This window comes from Bubalus kerabau, chromosome 9 (assembly GCF_029407905.1).
Source record: "Bubalus kerabau isolate K-KA32 ecotype Philippines breed swamp buffalo chromosome 9, PCC_UOA_SB_1v2, whole genome shotgun sequence".
In the NCBI taxonomy this organism is placed as follows: Eukaryota; Metazoa; Chordata; class Mammalia; order Artiodactyla; family Bovidae; genus Bubalus; species Bubalus kerabau.
In genome coordinates this window covers 16495884-16513755 of record NC_073632.1, presented here as the reverse complement: position 1 = coordinate 16513755, position 17872 = coordinate 16495884, and the positions used below count along the sequence as shown (strand labels likewise).

The following is a 17872-nucleotide window of genomic DNA, read 5'->3' as shown; positions in this document are numbered from 1 at the left end:
AGCAGAGAAAGAAAGGAAAGACTAGGCCGTGTTGGGGGTGTGACCCTGTGAGAAGGCAGGATGAGGAGACCCTTGGAGGAGGTAGGGAGCCCAGCTGTGCGCGTGTGTGAGGGGAGGGCAGCGCAGTGTTCTCTACCCAGAGGAAAGGTTGGTGAGCCTGGGGTGGGAGTGCCTCTGGCGCCTTCAGGACCAAGCGAGAGCAGCGGGGGGCGGCTGGAGTGGAGGGGCTGGACCCAGCCACGGTACAGGAAGAGGGGGTGCTCGGGGCCTGGGGGTGTTGGCAGCATTCTGACATTGATCCTCAGGGAGCGGGGAGTTGTTGAGGGCATTTGCTCATGGAGTGACGTGATCTGAAATTTCACAGAGATTCCTGGATGGTGTATTGAGAGTTGACTTTGTGGTGGTCAGGCTAGAAACTTGAGGTCTGTTAGGAGCTCTTGCAGTCACCCAGACCAGACAGTATGGTCACAGCAGTGAGGAGATCCTGCCTGTGGTTTGGAGAAAGAGCTGGCAGGGGTTTCTCACAAGGCAGGCACAGAGGGTATGAGACGAGGAGGAAAGGAAGATAGATGCGCCTGGACTTAGCCCAACTACAGACTTCAAGGAGCACTCCTCTCACCTCTGAAATCAATTGCAAGCTGTTTCAGGGTTCCTAAAACCACCCTCAGCTTTGGTAATTCTCTAGAGGGATTCACAGAATTCACTGAAAGCAATTATATCCATGGCTACCAAGGACTCCCCTGGTGGCTCAGAACGTGAAGTGACTGCCTGCAATGCAGGAGACCCAGATTCGCTCCGTGGGTTGGGAAGATCCCCTGGAGAAGGAAATGACACCCCACTCCAGTAATCTTACCTGGGAAATCCCATGTATGGAGGAGCCTGGTAGGCTACAGTCCATGGGGGTCACAAAGAGTCAGACACGACAGAGTGACTTCACTTCACTTACCATTTATTACAGGTAAAGAAGACAGATTAAAATCAGCCTCTTGAGAGATGCATAGGACAGAGTCTGGGAAGATTCCAGATGTGAGGTGACTGTTGTCCTCTGGATACATTACCCTCTGGCTTCCATGTGTGACAACACGTGTGGAGTACAGATTCCCTGCCATCCCAAACTAGAGGGTTGCTCAGAAACCTTTCCTAAACTGAAATGGCCTAAAGGGAAGGAACAATTTCCTGAGGACCCACCTTGCTCACGGAGGCACAAAATAAACCAGATAGAGCACAGATGCCCACACACCCAGGTCAGGGTGGTGGTGGCTGGATGCTGAGACGCTGAGTGTGGTTCCCGGGAAAGAACTGGGTGGTGTCACGCTCTGCTCAGGGTGTGCACTGCCTCTGTAAACTGACTCCAAAACCAACTCTGATATTGTCTTTGCCTTTTGCCTTTCTTCATAAAAGTGACCGTTTTCTTTTCAGATTTCTTTCACCTAGTGAAAATAGGTACTAATATAATTCTTTCAGAAAAGTGAAATGGCATAAAGTGAACTTTCAAAATGCTGGGGGGCTACTTGTATTTCCCACAAGGGAAGCTCACGTGGCGTTTTTATTGCAGCATGTCTGAGGGACTGATAGCCTGTAATTGCCTGCATGATCATCTCACCTCCATGCTGAATTGCATGATGGTCTTTCTGGCCTATCACGTGAGGCTGGGTATGGCCAGCCCCTGTCCTGAAAACAGATGCCCAATCAGGTATGACCTGGATGACATGCCAGAATCGTGGGCAAAATTCAGACTTCACTTGGGCAAGGCCAGGTTCTTTACTCCACGGGAAGGGCGACTCTGTCCTCCACAGGCAGATCTGGAGGAGGAGCAGGTTTGCTGAGGGATCCTCATGAGCTCGGCATGGCTCATGGGCAGTCTTAGCCTTCAGGAAGGATGTGGAGTAGGCCACCAGGTCAGGCCGTAGGAAACAGAGTTTAGTCTCTGTTCTTCCAGTAGCAACATGCAGTGAGAATTAGAGCTTTATCCTTTGTCACATGTGGGAAATGAGTTAGATGATTGCCATACACTGCTCCCTGTGCCGCCTCCCTCCTTTCTCAGTCCTGGAACCCTTTTGTGCTTATACTGAGAGCCTTGATGGGCAGGTGAGAAGGAAGGGCGTGCAGGGCTCTTAGACAGTGGGCAGCTGCGATGGGGGCAAGGGCAAGGGCGTTTCCTCCTTTTGTCTAAGAGGGATGAGAGTGGAAGGAGTTCCAGGTCGGTGCACAGGTTTTGGGGCAAATGAAAGTGTTCCTCTCTGACGGGCTCTTGTTTTCTCCTGCATGTTTGCAGTGGGAGTCCTGCTGAGGGCCCTGATGTGGGGGGAGGGTGTGGGCTCCTCTAGTTCATCGGCCAGAAGCTTGTGACTGGAGGACACACAGTGCTGTCTGGTTATCTCCTTACCCCGTGTGAGTGTCTGCGGGAGGGGCGTTAGGGTAAGTGATGGGCTGCATTTCCTGAAACTCTTGAAGGTGACATGCTCTAGTTTTTGTTAAGTGATGAACTTGTTTTTGATAAAACAGTAGATAATTTTATGGCCAAAATTTGGTCTAGATGTAAGCAGATCATGCAGCTAACACCATTGGAGCCCTTGTGGGTTGTGCAGTGTTAGGAATAAGATGGAGGGTTTTGAACTCTGTCCTCACACTTCACATGGAGAGAGCTGCAGATAGATACTTGAGTTACCATGTTTAAGGACTCTGATAAGAGACCGATGCCAGAGGTTGATGGTGGGGTAGCAAATTCTGCTTTACAGAATCAGGTAAGACATAAAAGGAATTAGTCTTTGAATCAGAATTTGGTGAAGTGGAAATTGGTCAGCAGACTACATAAAGAAAAATGGTGGATAGCAGCTGTAATGTATGGTTTGCCCTTGGATGGATTTGAGCTGTGCGGTCCACTTAAACGTGGGTTTCTGCAGTCACCAGCCCTGTGGTCCTGTGAGGTTGGTTGATAAGTGGATGTGGAACTGCGGTGCTGAGGATCGTGAGTGTGGAGGGAACACATATCTGAGGACGAGTGTAAGTCAGACTCAAGTTGTGATTGCCTAGAGGCTTGGCAGCACCAATCCCACACACAGTGTCAGGGTCACCTGTACTAGTCTGCTCACACGGCTGTGAACAGCAGGCGTTTATTTTCTCGAAGTTCTAGACTCTGAGGTCATGATCAGGGTGCAGGCAAGTTTGGTTTCTGACGAGGCCTCAGAAACGATGGTCTCCTTCCTGTGGTGCCCTCACGTGGTCTTTCCTGTGCTCCATGGGGCAGCATGTCTCCAAGGGCCCTTCCTCTTCTCAAGGGACATCATGCCCATTGGCTAGGGTCCCAACGTATGACCTCATTTAACTTTAGTTACCTCCCTACGCACTGGTCATAGCAAACACCCTCTTCCAGTGACACAAGAGGTGACTCTACACACAGACATCACCAGACGGTCAACACCGAAATCAGATTGATTATATTCTTCGCAGCCAAAGATGGAGAAGGTCTGTACAAAAAAAAAGACTGGAAGCTGACTGTGGCTCAGATCATGAATCTTTATTGCCAAATTGAGACTTAAATTGAAAAAAGTAGGGAAAACTACTAGACCATTTAAGCATGATCTGAATCAAATCCATTATGATTATATAGTGGAAGTGACAAATAGATTCAAGGGATTAGATCTGATAAACAGAGTTCCTGAAGAACTATGGATGGAGGTTCGTGACACTGTACAGGAGACGGTGATCAAGACCATCCCCAAGAAAAAGAAATACAAAAAGGCAAAATGGTGGTCTGGGGAGGCCTTACAAATAGCTGTGAAAAGAGGAGAAGCAAAAAGCAAAGGAGAAAAGGAAAGATATACACATCTCAATGCAGAGTTCCAAAGAATAGCAAGGAGAGATAAGAAAGCCTTCCTCAGTGATCAATGCAAAGAAATAGAGGAAAACAACAGAATGGGAAAGACCAGAGATTTCTTCAAGAAGGTTAGAGATACCAAGGGAACATTTCATGCAAAGATGAGCTCGATAAAGGACAGAAACAGTATGGACCTAACAGAAGCAGAAGATATTAAGAAGAGGTGGCAGGAATACAGAGTACTATACAAAAAAGATCTTCATGACCAAGATAATCATAATGGTGTGAACACTCACCTAGAGCCAGACATCCTGGTATGTGAAGTCAAGTGGGCCTTATAAAGCATCACTAGGAACAAAGCTAGTGGAGATGATGGAATTCCAGTTGAGCTATTTCAAATCCTGAACGATGATGCTGTGAAAATGCTGCAGTCAACATGCCAACAAATTTGGAAAACTCAGCAGTGGCCACAGGACTGGAAAAGGTCAGTTTTCATTCCTATCCCAAAGAAAGGCAATGCCAAAGAATGTTCAAACTACCACACGATTGCACTCATCTCACATGCTAGTAAAGTAATGCTCAAAATTCTCCAAGCAAGGCTTCAACAGTATGTGAACCAAGAACTTCCAGATGTTCAAGCTTAGGTTTAGAAAAGGCAGAGGAACTGAGATCAAATTGCCAACATCTGTTGGATCATTGAAAACACAAGAGAGTTCCAGAAAAACATCTTCTGCTTTATTGACTACGCTAAAGCCTTTGACTGTGCGAATCACAACAAACTATGGAAAATTCTGAAAGAGATGGGACTACCAGACCATCTTACCTGCCTCTTGAGAAATCTGTATTCAGGTCAAGAAGCAGCATTTGGAACCGGACATGGAACTGATTCCAGTTAGGAAAAGGAGTACGTCAAGGCTGTCACCATGGTTATTTAACTTATATGCAGAGTACGTCATGTGAAATGCCAGACTGGATGAAGCACAAGCTGAAATTAAGATTGCACGGAGAAGTATCAATAACCTCAGATATGCAGATGACACCATCCTTATGGCAGAAAGTGAAGAGGAACTGAAGAGCCTCTCGATGAAAGTGAAAGAGGAGAGTGAAAAAGCTGGCTTAAAACTCAACATTCAGAAAACTAAGATCATGGCATCTGGTCCCATCACTTCATGGCAAATAGATGGGGAAACAGTGGAAACAGTGGCTGACTTTGTTTTTCCACAATCACTGAAGATGGTGACTACAGTCATGACATTAAAAGACTCTTGCTTCTTAAAAGAAAAGCTATGACCAACCTAGACAGCATATTAAAAACCAGAGACATTGCTTTCCCGACAAAGGTCCATCTAGTCAAAGCTGTGGTTTTTCCAGTAGTCACGTATGAATGTAAGAGTTGGACCGTAAAGAAAACTGATAGCTAAAGAACTGATGCTTTTGAACTGTGGTGTTGGAGAAGACTCTTGAGAGTCCCTTGGACTGCAAGGAGATCGAACCAGTCAGTCCTAAGGGAAATCAACCCTGAATATTCATCGGAAGGACTGATGCTGAAGCTGAATCTCCGGTACTTTGGCCACCTGCTGCGAAGAATTGTCTTCATTGAAAAAGACCCTGATGCTAGGAAAGATTGAGGGCAGGAAGAGGAGGGAATGACAGTGGATGAGACGGTTGGATGGCATCACCGACTCGATGGACTTGAGTTTGAGCAAGCTCTGGGTGTTGGTGCTGGACAGCGAAGCATGGTGTGCTGCAATCCTTGGGGTCGCAAAGTCAGACGTCCCTACAGGCCCTGTATCCACATACCATCCTGTTGGCGACTGAGGCTTCAACATCGATTTTGTGGGGACAAATTCAGTCTACAGCACTCTGTTCTTTGCCTTCCCCAAAATCCATGTTCTTCTCATATGCAAAATGCACTTACCTCATCCCAGCAAGGCCCAAAAGTCTTAACCCAGCATGGAATCTGAGTCTTGGGTCTCATCTGAATGTCATCTAGATCAGGTGTGGGTGAGATCTGAAGACTCCTGGTCGGAACCCTTGCCCAGCAGTGAACCTGTGCAGCAGGACAGGTCGTGTGCTTCCAGCCACAGTGGTGGGACAGGCACAGGACAGGTGCTTCCATCCTAAAGGGAGACATCAGACAGGAAATGTGAATGTGCCATACCAGTTCAGAACTGAGCAAGGCAGAGTCCCTTAGATCTTAAGGCTCAGGAATAATCATCTTCTTTGATGGGGGCTTTGCCCTCCAGGCCCACCAAGGGGTGGGTCACTGCCCCGGCCCTCCACAGCCCTGCTGTGCACCACCCCCTGATTCTGGGTGTTGGTCCTGCCCCCTGACTCTGCATCAGCTCCCTGGCAGCTAAACTGAGCAGAGGACCCTGTCTTCTGAAATTGAGGAGGAAGCAGCTTTGCCCTCTTGTCTAGTAGGAGCGGTAGCCCTGATAACTGAAGTGCCTTTGGGGTCTTTCTTGAAGGATGAAAGCACATTCTCTGCTAAATAACTCTGTGACCCCATCCTGACGAATCTCGAGTCTCAGAGCCTTCCCTTATTGTGTCTCATCTGTGCTCCCTTACCTTAGTTCAGGTTGACTGTGTCTCTGTTGGTGTCACCCTCTCTCTTCCTGTCTTCTGTGAGACAGCTGATTAAATCGATGGTTTCCACCCATACTAATCTCCTTGACAAGTGATTGTTCAGCCAAGCTCTTAGAACGTGCCTGCTCACTGTTTTCAAAAGGCTGGTTCCTTTTTGCTTATCTCTCTCTCTTGCATTTTACTATAAATGGTATGGAGAAACCAACTTGCTCCTTCCAGCACTTTGCTTAGAATTTTCCTCAGCTAAATATCCAGTCTTATCTCTTACGAGTAGTTCTGCCTTCCATAAAGCACTATAAAACTATTCAGTCAAGCTCTTCGTCACTTTCTAATAATGATCTCCTTTCTTTCAGTTTCCATTAACATATTCTTCATTTCTAGCTGAGATTTCCTCAGAATGACCTTTCGTGTCCATATTTCTAACAGCATTCTCACAGCTTGTATGTCTTCTCTAAGATGATAGAGGCTTTCTCTAAAACACTCTTTTCTTCCTGAGTTCTCACCAGAATTGCCTTTAACATCCACATTTTTATCAGTAGTCTGTTCAGGGCAGTTTGGACTTTTTCTGACATGCAACCTCCGATGTCTTTAGGTCTTTCCCTGTCACTGAGCTCCAAAGTCACATGTACATGTTCAGGTATTTGTTACAAAGTAGAAACCTGCTTCATAGTGCCAAAATCTGTATTAGTCTACTTGGGCTAGGAATAATGTACATACATGCTCAGCTGTGTCCAACTCTTTTCAATCCCATGGACTATATAGCCCACCAGGCTCCTCTGTCCATGGAATTTTCCAGCCAAGAATACTGAAGTGGGCTGCCATGTCCTTCTCCAGGGGATTTTCCTGACCCAGAGTCTGAACCCATGTCTTCTCCATCTCCTGCTTTAGCAGGTGGATTGTTTACCACTTAGCCACCTACTTGAGCTGTCTTAACAGAATACCACAGGCTTGCTAGCTTCCACAGTGGACACTTACTTCTTACAGTTCTGGAGGCTGAGAGTCTAAAATTAAAGTGTCAGCAGGTTTGGTGTCTGGTGGGAGCTCTCTCCTTGGCTTGCAGATGGCCGCCTTCTCACTGTGTCATCCTATGGCTTTTCCTCTCTGCTGGCCACCAGCAAGCTCTGGTGTCTGTTCCTCTCCCTAAAAGGACATCAGTCCCATCAGGTCAGAGAGTCACCTTTGGGACCCTGTATCCAGGTACCATTCACATGGGGACTTAGCACCTCAACATAGTAATTTGAGGGGGAGGGAACACACTTGAGTCTATTCCATATGATAACTGAGAAACTGAAGTTAGCATGGAATGGTTAAAGAATGATATAAAAAGTGGAATGTGAATTTAAATCCTCCCTCCCCCAGTTGTTGTTGTTGTCCAGTCTCCAGTTGTGTCTGACTCTGCAACCCCGTAGCACGCCAGGCCTCCCCATCCCTCACCATTTCCTGAAGTTTGCCCAAGTTCATGTCCATTGCATGATGCCATCCAGCCATCTCATCCTCTGATGCCCTCTTCTCCTTCTGCCCTCAAGTTTTGCTCAGCATCAGGGACTTTTCCAATGAGTTGGCTGTTCCATAAGGTGACCAAAATACCGGAGCTTCAGCTTCAGCTTCAGCATCAGTCCTTCCAATGAGTATTCAGAGTTAGTTTCCCTTAAGGTTGACTGGTTTGATCTCCTTGCAGTCCAAGGTACTCTCAGGAGTATTCTCCAGCTCCACAGTTCAAAGGCATCAATTCTTTGGTGTTCTGCCTTCTTTATGGTCCAACTCTCACATCTATACATGACCACAGGGAAGACCATAGCCTTGACTATACGGACCTTTGTTGGCAAAATAATGTCTCTGCTTTTCAACACACTGTCTAGGTTTATCGTAGCTTTCCTGCCAAGAAGCAATCATTTTCTGATTTCATGGCTGCAGTCACCATCCACTGATTTTTGAGCCCAAGAAGAGGAAATCTGTCACTACTTCAACCTTTTCCCCTTCTATTTGTCATGAAGTAATGGGGCCAGATGCCATGATCTTAGTTTTTTTAATATTTAGTTTTAAGCTGGCTCTTTCACTCTCTTCCTTCACCCTCATCAAGATGTTCTTTAGTTCCTCTTCGCTTTCTGCCATTAGAGTGGTATCATCCACATATCTGAGGTTGTTGATGTTTCTCCTGCCTATCTTGATTCCCGCTTATGACTCATCCAGCCTGGCATCTCTCATGATGTGCTCAGCATCTAGGTTAAATAAACAGGGTGACAGCCGTGTGGTACTCCTTTCTCAGTCCTGAACCAATCAGTTTTTCCATTCAGGGTTCAAACTGATGCTTCTTGACCAGCATACAGATTTCTCAGGAGACAGGTAAGGTGGTCTGGTATTCCCATCTGTAAGAGCTTTCCACATTTTGTTATGATCCACACAGTTCAAAGACTTTAGCGTAGTCAATGAAACAGAGGTAGACGTTGTTCTGGAATTCTCCTGCTTTCTTTATGATCCAGCAAATGTTGGCAATTTTCATCTCTGGTTCCTCTGCCTTTTCTAAACCCTGCTTGGATGTCTGGGAGTTCTTGGTTCATGTAATGCTGAAGCCTGGTATGCAAGATTTTAAGCATGACCTTACTAGCATGGGAGATGAGTGCAGTTGTCCGATGGTTAGAACATTCTTTGGTACTACCCTTCTTGGGAATTGGGATGAGGATTGACCATTTTCAGTCCTGTGACCACCGCTGGGTCTTCCAGATTTGCTGACTTATTGAGTGCAGCACTTTTCAAAAGCAATTTCATCCTTTAGGGTTTTGAATAGTTCTACTGGAATTCCATTGCATCCACTAGGTTTATTAACAGCAGAGTTTCCTAAGGCCCGCTTGACTTTGTGCTCCAGAATGTCTGGCTCTGGCTGACTGACCACACCATCATAGTTATCCAGTTCATTAAGATCTTTTTTGTACGGTTCTTCCAGGTATTCCTTCCATCTCTTCTTGATCCTTCAGTACAAAAGAAAAAAAAAAAAAATTGTAAGGTGGCATTTCAAGTGTTTGTGTTGGCAAGTGACAGACCATGAGCTTAGCCACATAGGTGGGCTCCTGATCTTACATACGGTGTTTAAGACATTGAGTTTTATCCTGCTGAGCAATTGAAAGGCAGTGCAGGTGTGGAGAAGGAAATGGCACCCCACTCCAGTATTCTTGCCTGGAGAATCCCAGGGATGGGGGAGCCTGGTGGGCTGCCGTCTCTGGGGTTGCACAGAGTTGGACATGACTGAAGCGACTTAGCAGCAGCAGCAGCAGCAGCAGCAGGTGTGGATATACTGGTGTTTGCACCCATGAAAGCAAATATATATGAATTTTTTGCAGCACTGAAGGATGCATGGAAAGGGGCATTTGGGAGTTGGTCAGTGAGACACAAGCGGTGGGAAGGAAGATCAGTCAGTTAGCCACCACTGTCGTTGTTCAGGTGGGAGGTGAGAGTCTGAACTGGAGTAGTTTCGGAGAGCAGAGAGGAACAAACAGGTAGGCAATGTGGAAGATAAATGTGACTTGGTGATTGAGTGTAGGAGGTAAAAATCTTATTTTCAATTTTGCTAAATTCCTGATTTCAATTTCATATCTGCTGAAATTCATTAGCCTTTCCTTTGTCCCTTCCTGAAGAGATAATCTGTATTAAGCTAATTCACTCAGATTGGGTGTTGAAGGTTTTTTCTAAGCAGTTTTACTGTTGTTAAGAGCAGAAAGGAAATGTATAATCTTATGAGGATTTCAGTTCTTAGCTTGATCTTGTATTGTGTGTCTTTGAAAGTTGAGGTTCTCTGTATTCATTTCTTTATGTTGGGGTATAGTTGATTAACAATGATGTGTTAGTTATAGGTTTGCAGCAAAGTGATTCAATTAGTGTATACACTACTATATTTAAAATAGATAACCAACAAGGACCTACTGTACAGCACAGCAAACTTGGCTCAACATTCGATAATAACCTACATGGGAAAGGAGTTTGATTAAAGAACAGGTATAAACAGTTTGCTGGATCCATTTTTTTTTTTTTTTTTTTGAGAGATATAGACTGAGGTTAATAAAATATCTGTAGCTTTCAGCCACACAAATCTCACTATACTTTTGGTTTCTTTAGTATCATCACCATTCAGTAAATGCCTGATAGTCATATGACTATGTCAGTAAGTGCCTCCCCATTAGAGTGAATGTGTCTATATTTTGGGCTCTTTCTACTGAAGTGGCCTCTGCATCTGTTAGGAGGTGCTTGCACAGCAGATCTCTGTCTAGGTCTTTGTCTGCAGGGCTGATATTTGACTGGTGAACATTGCTTGACCCCTTCTGGTTGTTAAAAGGTTGAAATGCTTCCACGTAGGTCATCAGCTACTCCTGAGTTACCCCACCCTTGGCCCAGTCAGAGGGTAAATCCCGGTTCAGCAAGGTCTTCAGAACCAAGGGCAGCATATGTTGCCATGTGAATACCTTTGCCATGGGAAGTGAGTGAAAGTCTCTTAGTCATGTCTTACTCTTTGCCATCCCACAGACTGTAGCCCTCCAGGCTTCTCTGTCTATGGATTTCTGGAGTGGGTAGCCAAAGCCTTCTCCAGGGGATCTTCCAACCCAGGGATCAAACCTGGGTCTCCTGCATTGCAGGCAGATTCTTTACCTTCTGAGCCACCAGGGAAGCTTGAGAATCATTGTTAAATGTTTTGAATATTATCGCCCATGACATATAAACATATTTAGTTATAACTCTTGAATTCTGCTTATGGATGTTGCTTTTATGAGAAGATATTTTACATCTTTTTGGATTACATGGTCCTGGTGGCAAGGCGGCTGATGAACCTGCTTAGGGTTTATGCTTTAGCTGCTCGCTCTAGTTCTACCTAAGATAATAGTGCTGGAATGTTAGTGCTCTGCTGGTTGCCTCAGAGTAAGTGTCTTCCAGAAGTCATTGACAATAGTTTGGGCCATTTAAGATTTTTGTTTTTGAGCACTTCAAGTTTCTCTAAATATTTGAATTGTTTAAGAGCCCTGCTGCTAAGTTGCTTCAGTCATGTCCGACTCTGTGCAATCCCAGAGACGGCAGCTCACCAGGCTCCCCTGTCCCTGGGATTTTCCAGGCAAGAACACTGGAGTGGGTTGCCATTTCCTTCTCCAATGCATGAAAGTGAAAAGTGAAAGTGAAGTCGCTCAGTCGTGTCCAACTCCTAGCGACCCCATGGACTGCAGCCTACCAGGCTCCTCCATCCATGGGATTTTCCAGGCAAGAGTACTGGAGTGGGATGCCATTGCCTTCTCCAAGAGCCCTATTCAGCAGCTTTAACATAAAAGTGTCGAGAGCAAGAGTTAATTACTTTCTTCTCCCACTGGACAGAACCTTTGGTTACATCAAACTGATATAGATACTGAATATTCTAAGTAGGAATGCTGTTTTTAGATATTTGTAATACATATTTCTGTCTTAATAGTACTGGAGATGATATTTTGTGCAACATAGAATTTTTCCCCGTGTTCCAACTAACAAGTTCAAAGTATACTTTTCAAAAATATACATGTACAATTTTTTCCATATATATATATCTCTCTCTCTCTCTCTCTCTCTCTCTCTCTCTGAAAAAACTGCATCCAAATAAAATAGAAGAATGTTATATAGATTTTCTGGCTTGATTTATATTTTTATTCAAGTGCTAATACATAAATTAATGTCATTATAGAAGTATATTATGCACAAGCTGTTCTTTATTTTTTGATTCCATCTTAATGGTTATATTTAATTGTTTTTGATTTTATAACCAGGGAAACAAACAATGAATTTTTTACATGTATTTCTCTTTCCTTGTGGATAATCACTTTTCTCCGTAAAAGTAGTGAGAAATTAGTCTCAAAGATTGAGATGAGTGTAGTAAATTGATGTTAGTGCAAATAGAAATTTAGATAACCTCGTGCTGTGTCTGCTGATTCATCTTTTTATAAGGATAAAAAGTATTGGTTTTACCAAGTAAGGGCTTCCCTGATAGTTCAGTTGGTAACGAATCCACCTGCAGTGCAGGAGACCCCAGTTCGATTCCTGGGTCGGGAAGATCTGCCGGAGAAGGGATAGGCTACCCACTCCAGTATTCTTGGGCTTCCCTTGTGGCTCAGCTGGTAAAGAATCCGCCTGCAAGCAGCAGTCTAAAAATTTTTTTTAATTAGAGTGATTTCTTTGTTTTACTTGCATACATTATCAGAATGACCATCTTAATATATTGTTGAACTCATTCGGTATTACCCCTTTACAAAAAGATAGATCTTACCACTTTGCTCACAATTAAGATTATGTTGGATAGGAGGTAGTATTAGGAGGTGGGGTTCACAGGCACAGTCTAAAGGGGGTGCTCAGCCTTTCAGTCTCTTGTTTTGTTTCTGAGCTAGATAATGAAGTGCTTTTCTTTCTTTGTCTCTTTTTTTCAGTTGTAGATTGAAAAATAAATGAAACTACTTCATTATATATGCTAGATAGAATCTTGAAATACCCAGAAAAATAAAAATCACCTCTAGTTCTACAATGAGATATTTACTGTTAATTCTAGTTTATTTTCCTTCTATTCTTTTCTATGCATTTAAATATACTGAAAGCATGACTTCTATTCTGATTTAACAAGAAATTCTTAACCTTTTTGTGCTGTGGACAAAATAGCTTTAAATGCAAAAAATAAAATACATAGGATTACAAAGGAAACTAATTATACTGAATATAGAAACTAAATCATGAAAACAAATGTGTGATATATTAAATGCGTGGATGAGAAACTTCTCACACCCCTCTGTACATGGTGCAGGTTGGATTTGCTAATTCTTTAAGGGAGAAGGTTGACCTCACCTTAAAAAAATTACTAGAAATGGAGTTTCAGGTCATTTCCTTTTATTCAACCTTTTGTCTTTAAAACCATTAAGCAGAGTTACTTTCTCCTTTGTAGTGCTTTCGTTCCATTGAATCTTCCTGATAACAAAAATTCTACAGAGTGGGAAAAGGTGAAGTTCCTGTTCGAAGAACTTGGAAGTAGTCGTAAGTATTCTTTAAAAGTCCATAGTAATTCATATTTCATGATATTTGTGACTTTCTTTGGAAGGTGTCTGTTTTTACACTGCTAAGAATTTACCTTCATAATTCTTTTAACTCATGGTTTAAAGGATGCTAGGCAGATGAGGAATCCATCTAGCTGTTATATAGCCAATCTCTTGACTTCTTTATAAAAGTACCATGTTGAAAAGAAAAGGTGATCTTCAAAATATTTTAGCAATGAAGGTTTTATAATTTCTGTGTGGTCTTTAATTCACTTAGGATAATATAGAGTAATATGTTAAATATGCTAGAAACTGGTTTTTATCTTTAAACTGAAAGAACCTTATATTGCTCTTTGATCCTGATTAGGTAATTTTTTTGTGTAATATAAATTGGAGAGTTTGTTTTTTTTTTTAATGTTGTTTTTGCCATTTGCAGCTTGAGGATCTTAGTTTCCCAACTAGGGATCAAACCTGTGTCCCCTGCAGTGGAAGCACAGAGTCCTAGCTGCTGGACCACCAGAGAATTCCCCAATTACAGAGGTTTTATGTGGATAAAATGATACTTTATTATAAATTTACCTCACCAAAACATTTTGAAGTTCCTTTTCCAAAAGTTTTCCTTACCTTAATCAGCATAGCCTACATTTTTAGAGGGGGAAAGAAAGCAGGTTTAGGAAGTCAGTTTAAGAAAGTTTTTTATCATTAAAAAATTAGTATTTTAGAAACTGCTATCAAATAAGAATGGGCATTTTGTTATTCAAAATTTCATGTACATTTGAACATAGTTCTCTATTTTCAAAGAAACCTAGAAAATTTATAAACGTGGAAAATTCTTACTGCTTTTATATTTATTCTTTTTCTGGTACTGCACATTGTTTGATCAGTACTTCTTTCTCTTTACCTAGATACAGTATTAAATGATGATTAAACTAAGTCTTAAAATCTTTGTTATACAACTTCTTAATTTTCTTGCTTTCCACTTAAGATTTCATCTTGTAAATTGTGGTCCATTAACATCTTGCTGATACCAGCAAGAAGACAGTAGCAGGCCTGGCATCTAATGATACTGCATGTCAGGATTTATGCATCTGAGCCTGTTGCTGAGAAAGAAATTGCTTCTTTTCCTGCAGTTAACTCCTTCAGGTCTCTTGAGTAACTACCCTTTTGCCCTGAACACTTTTCTCTCTAAGTTTTGCTGGTCTTTGAGTGTTGGTATAACTTGAATCCCTGGTGGCTCAGACAGTAAAGAATCTGCCTGCGATGCAGGAGACCCAGGTTCAATCCCTGGTTGGGAAGATCCCCTGGAGAAGGGAATGGCCCTCCCAATCTTCTTGCCTAGAGAATTCCATGGACAGAGAAGCCCAGCAGGCTGCAGTCAATGGGGTCACAAAGAGTTGGACATGAGTGAGCGACTAACACATAACACACACATAGCTTGAATTGGTAATTATATAGGTAGCGTTATTGTTCTACAGGTAGCATTACTATTGTAATGCTATATAATTACTTGCTGTAATCTCTGTAGTCTTAATTAACATTTAAAAAACCTCAAATCTTAAACACTATATTTTAGAGTACATTTTGTTTATCACTGTTAGTAATATTAGTTTTTTTGTTTGGCCAGGTATCTTAGCAGAACACTCCTCTTTATCAGTTCTAAGATGCATATTTTTACATGTTTTCATATCTCTGATTTTGTGATGCATTTTATAAGTGAAAATACCTTAAAACTGCTATTAGCTAAATGCCTGGCCTCTCTTAGTTGTATGAATACTTTTTGTTGATACTTCTGCTGCTGCTGCTGCTGCTGCTACTAAGTCGCTTCAGTCGTGTCTGACTCTGTGCGACCCCAGAGACGGCAGCCCACCAGGCTCCTCCATCCCTGTGATTCTCCAGGCAAGAACACTGGAGTGGGTTGCCCTTTCCTTCTCCAATGCATGAAAGTGAAAAGTGAAAGTGAAGTCACTCAGTCGTGCAGTCGTATCTGACTCTTAGCGACCCCATGGACTGCAGCCCACCAGGCTCCTCCATCCATGGGATTTTCCAGGCAAGAGTACTGGAGTGGGGTGCCATGCCTTCTCCTGTTGATACTTATAGTAAGATCAAAAAAGTAATGGCATCAGTGTCTTTGATTTGGTAAAATGTAGTATTACAGTTTCAAAAACTGAGGCTTAAAAATCTGCCTTGCACAGTTTCTGAGCTTGTCAGTAATATGTTCTCCCTAAGTATTATATTTTAAAACTGAGATATTAGTTTTAATAAGGTAGGTCATTCTAATTTTTATTATTTGATATTGATAAAGTGAATTAATTTAATAATTATATTTGGTTCCACAGGACCTGCATTTAACCTAGGTCAATACTGGTCTAGTAAAACCTGTATTAAAACTAGAACAATTAGTATTATTCTAATTTGAATATTAGAATAATATTTAATATTAGAATATTTAGGAATATATACATATTAATATTCTTAATATTTAAGAATATTCAAATTTGCATAGTACTTCATTGCATTATCTGGCATGTTTATTTGAAAGTGTCACTCTCACAACCCACTCTTTGGTCTTCCGTGAAAGTGAAAGTGTTAGTGTCTCAGTTGTCTCTGATTCTGTGTGACTCCATAGACTGTAGCCCACCAGGCTTATCCACCCGTGGGATTTTCCAGGCAAGAAGACTGGAGTGGGTTGCCATTTCCTTTTCCAGGTGATCTTCCTGACCCAGGGATCGAACCAGGGTCTCCTGCATTGTGGGCAGACTCTTCACTGTCTGAGCCACCAGGGAAGCCCCTTCCTTTTAGAGGTTTCTTAAATATAACTTGGTAGCATAGTATTTCCAGAGAAAGCAATGGCACCCCACTCCAGTACTCTTGCCTGGAAAATCCCATGGATGGAGGAGCTTGGTAGGCTGCAGTCCATGGGGTCGCTAAGAGTCGGGCATGACTGAACGACTTCACTTTCACTTTTCACTTTCATGCATTGGAGAAGGAAAGGGCAACCCACTCCAGTGTTCTTGCCTGGAGAATCCCAGGGATGGGGGAGCCTGGTAGGCTGCAGTCCATGGGGTTGCACAGAGTTGGACACTACTGAAATGACTTAGCAGCAGCAGCAGCAGCATAGTATTTCTGTTTTCGTATTATCTTTGAAACAATTTTCTATTTGTTTGCGTTTTTTTCCCCTAAGGGAGAATGCTAGCTCCTTTCAAGTTAAAGAGGGAAATAAACTCTTTACGATTTTAAGTATAAGCTGTATTTTTCAAACTTATTTGAAAGTTAAGAACAAAGAAACTAGGAGTTTGAGATTGAGCAGAAGGGGAAGAAAGGGTCAAGGACAGTGACATTCCTATCATGTTATTTCTCAAGGTCTGCCATTGAGAAAGGCCAGGGAATTTTTGGCCAACTTTTGAGCATCTAATATTCTGCTGATTTCTTTTTAGGCTCAATAATTAGGCAGTGATTTCCTTTAATTTTAAGAGGTGTGAGGGGAAAAAAGTCTTACTCTGAAAGATCTTTAAGAATTCCATTTATGAAGAGCTATTTTAAAACTTTTCCATTTGAAGTTAGCACGTCAAGAATGGGATAATGCATATGGGATTTATTCCTTTGGGATGTGTGAGAAACCCAATTTTTATATTTATATTGATTTGTTGAATATAAACATTTGGATAGCTATATATTTTTAACATTGTTTTTCTTCCTTTGCAGATGGTTTAGCTGCCTTGTCATTTTCCATTAGTTCTCTGACCTTGGTTGGAATGTTGGCAGCTATAATCTACACAGTAAGTGTAATGGTGATAATTGAGTTAAAATTAAAGAATCACTTTATGAAGCAATTTTTGCCTTATTAATATATTCAGTTTAGCTCTGTTTTCCTCTTTAATATTTAGTACTTTCTTCATTTTTCTTGAGAAGAGGATGCATTTTTAATTACTTATCTGTATTTGTGAAATTTAGTGTTCAGAAATAAATTTTATAAGTTGTGAACCTTTAAGTGGTTATATACATTGTAACAATAGATTCAGTGATTTATAAGCATAATAGAACTGTGAACCATAGATCAGTATCTGTTATGAATCGAGTAGATTTATCTTATTTGGGCATGGTGCTAGCAGTAAAGAACCCACCTGCCAGTGTAGGAGACGTAAGAGATGGGGGTTCAATCCCTGGGTAGGGAAGAACCCCTGGAAGAGGGCATGGCAACCCACTGCGGTACAACCCACATGGCAGTATTTTTTCCTGGAGAAGCCCATGGACAGAGGAGTGTGGCAGGCTGCAGTCCATGGGGTCGCAGAGTCGGACTCAACTGAAGTGACTTAGCATGCATGTCATTTGTGTGTGTGCTCACTTGCTCAGTGTGTCCGACTCTTTGCAGCCCTATGGATGGACTGTAGACCACCAGGCTCCTTTGTCCATTGGTTTTTCCTGGAAAGAATACTGGAGTGGGTTGTCGTTT

General features: G+C 42.5%; 1 protein-coding gene across 2 annotated transcripts in view; it reads left to right on the top strand.

The window, feature by feature from the left end:
* The window catches only part of LMBRD1 (LMBR1 domain containing 1), a 135875-nt gene that overhangs the window by 52708 nt on the left and 65295 nt on the right, over nt 1-17872 (top strand). For both annotated transcript variants that reach the window (XM_055534761.1, XM_055534762.1), the window contains exons 6-7: nt 13335-13423; nt 17125-17198. In XM_055534761.1, the coding sequence (XP_055390736.1) occupies nt 13335-13423; nt 17125-17198 (163 nt within the window). The remainder of the gene's footprint in view (nt 1-13334; nt 13424-17124; nt 17199-17872) is intronic.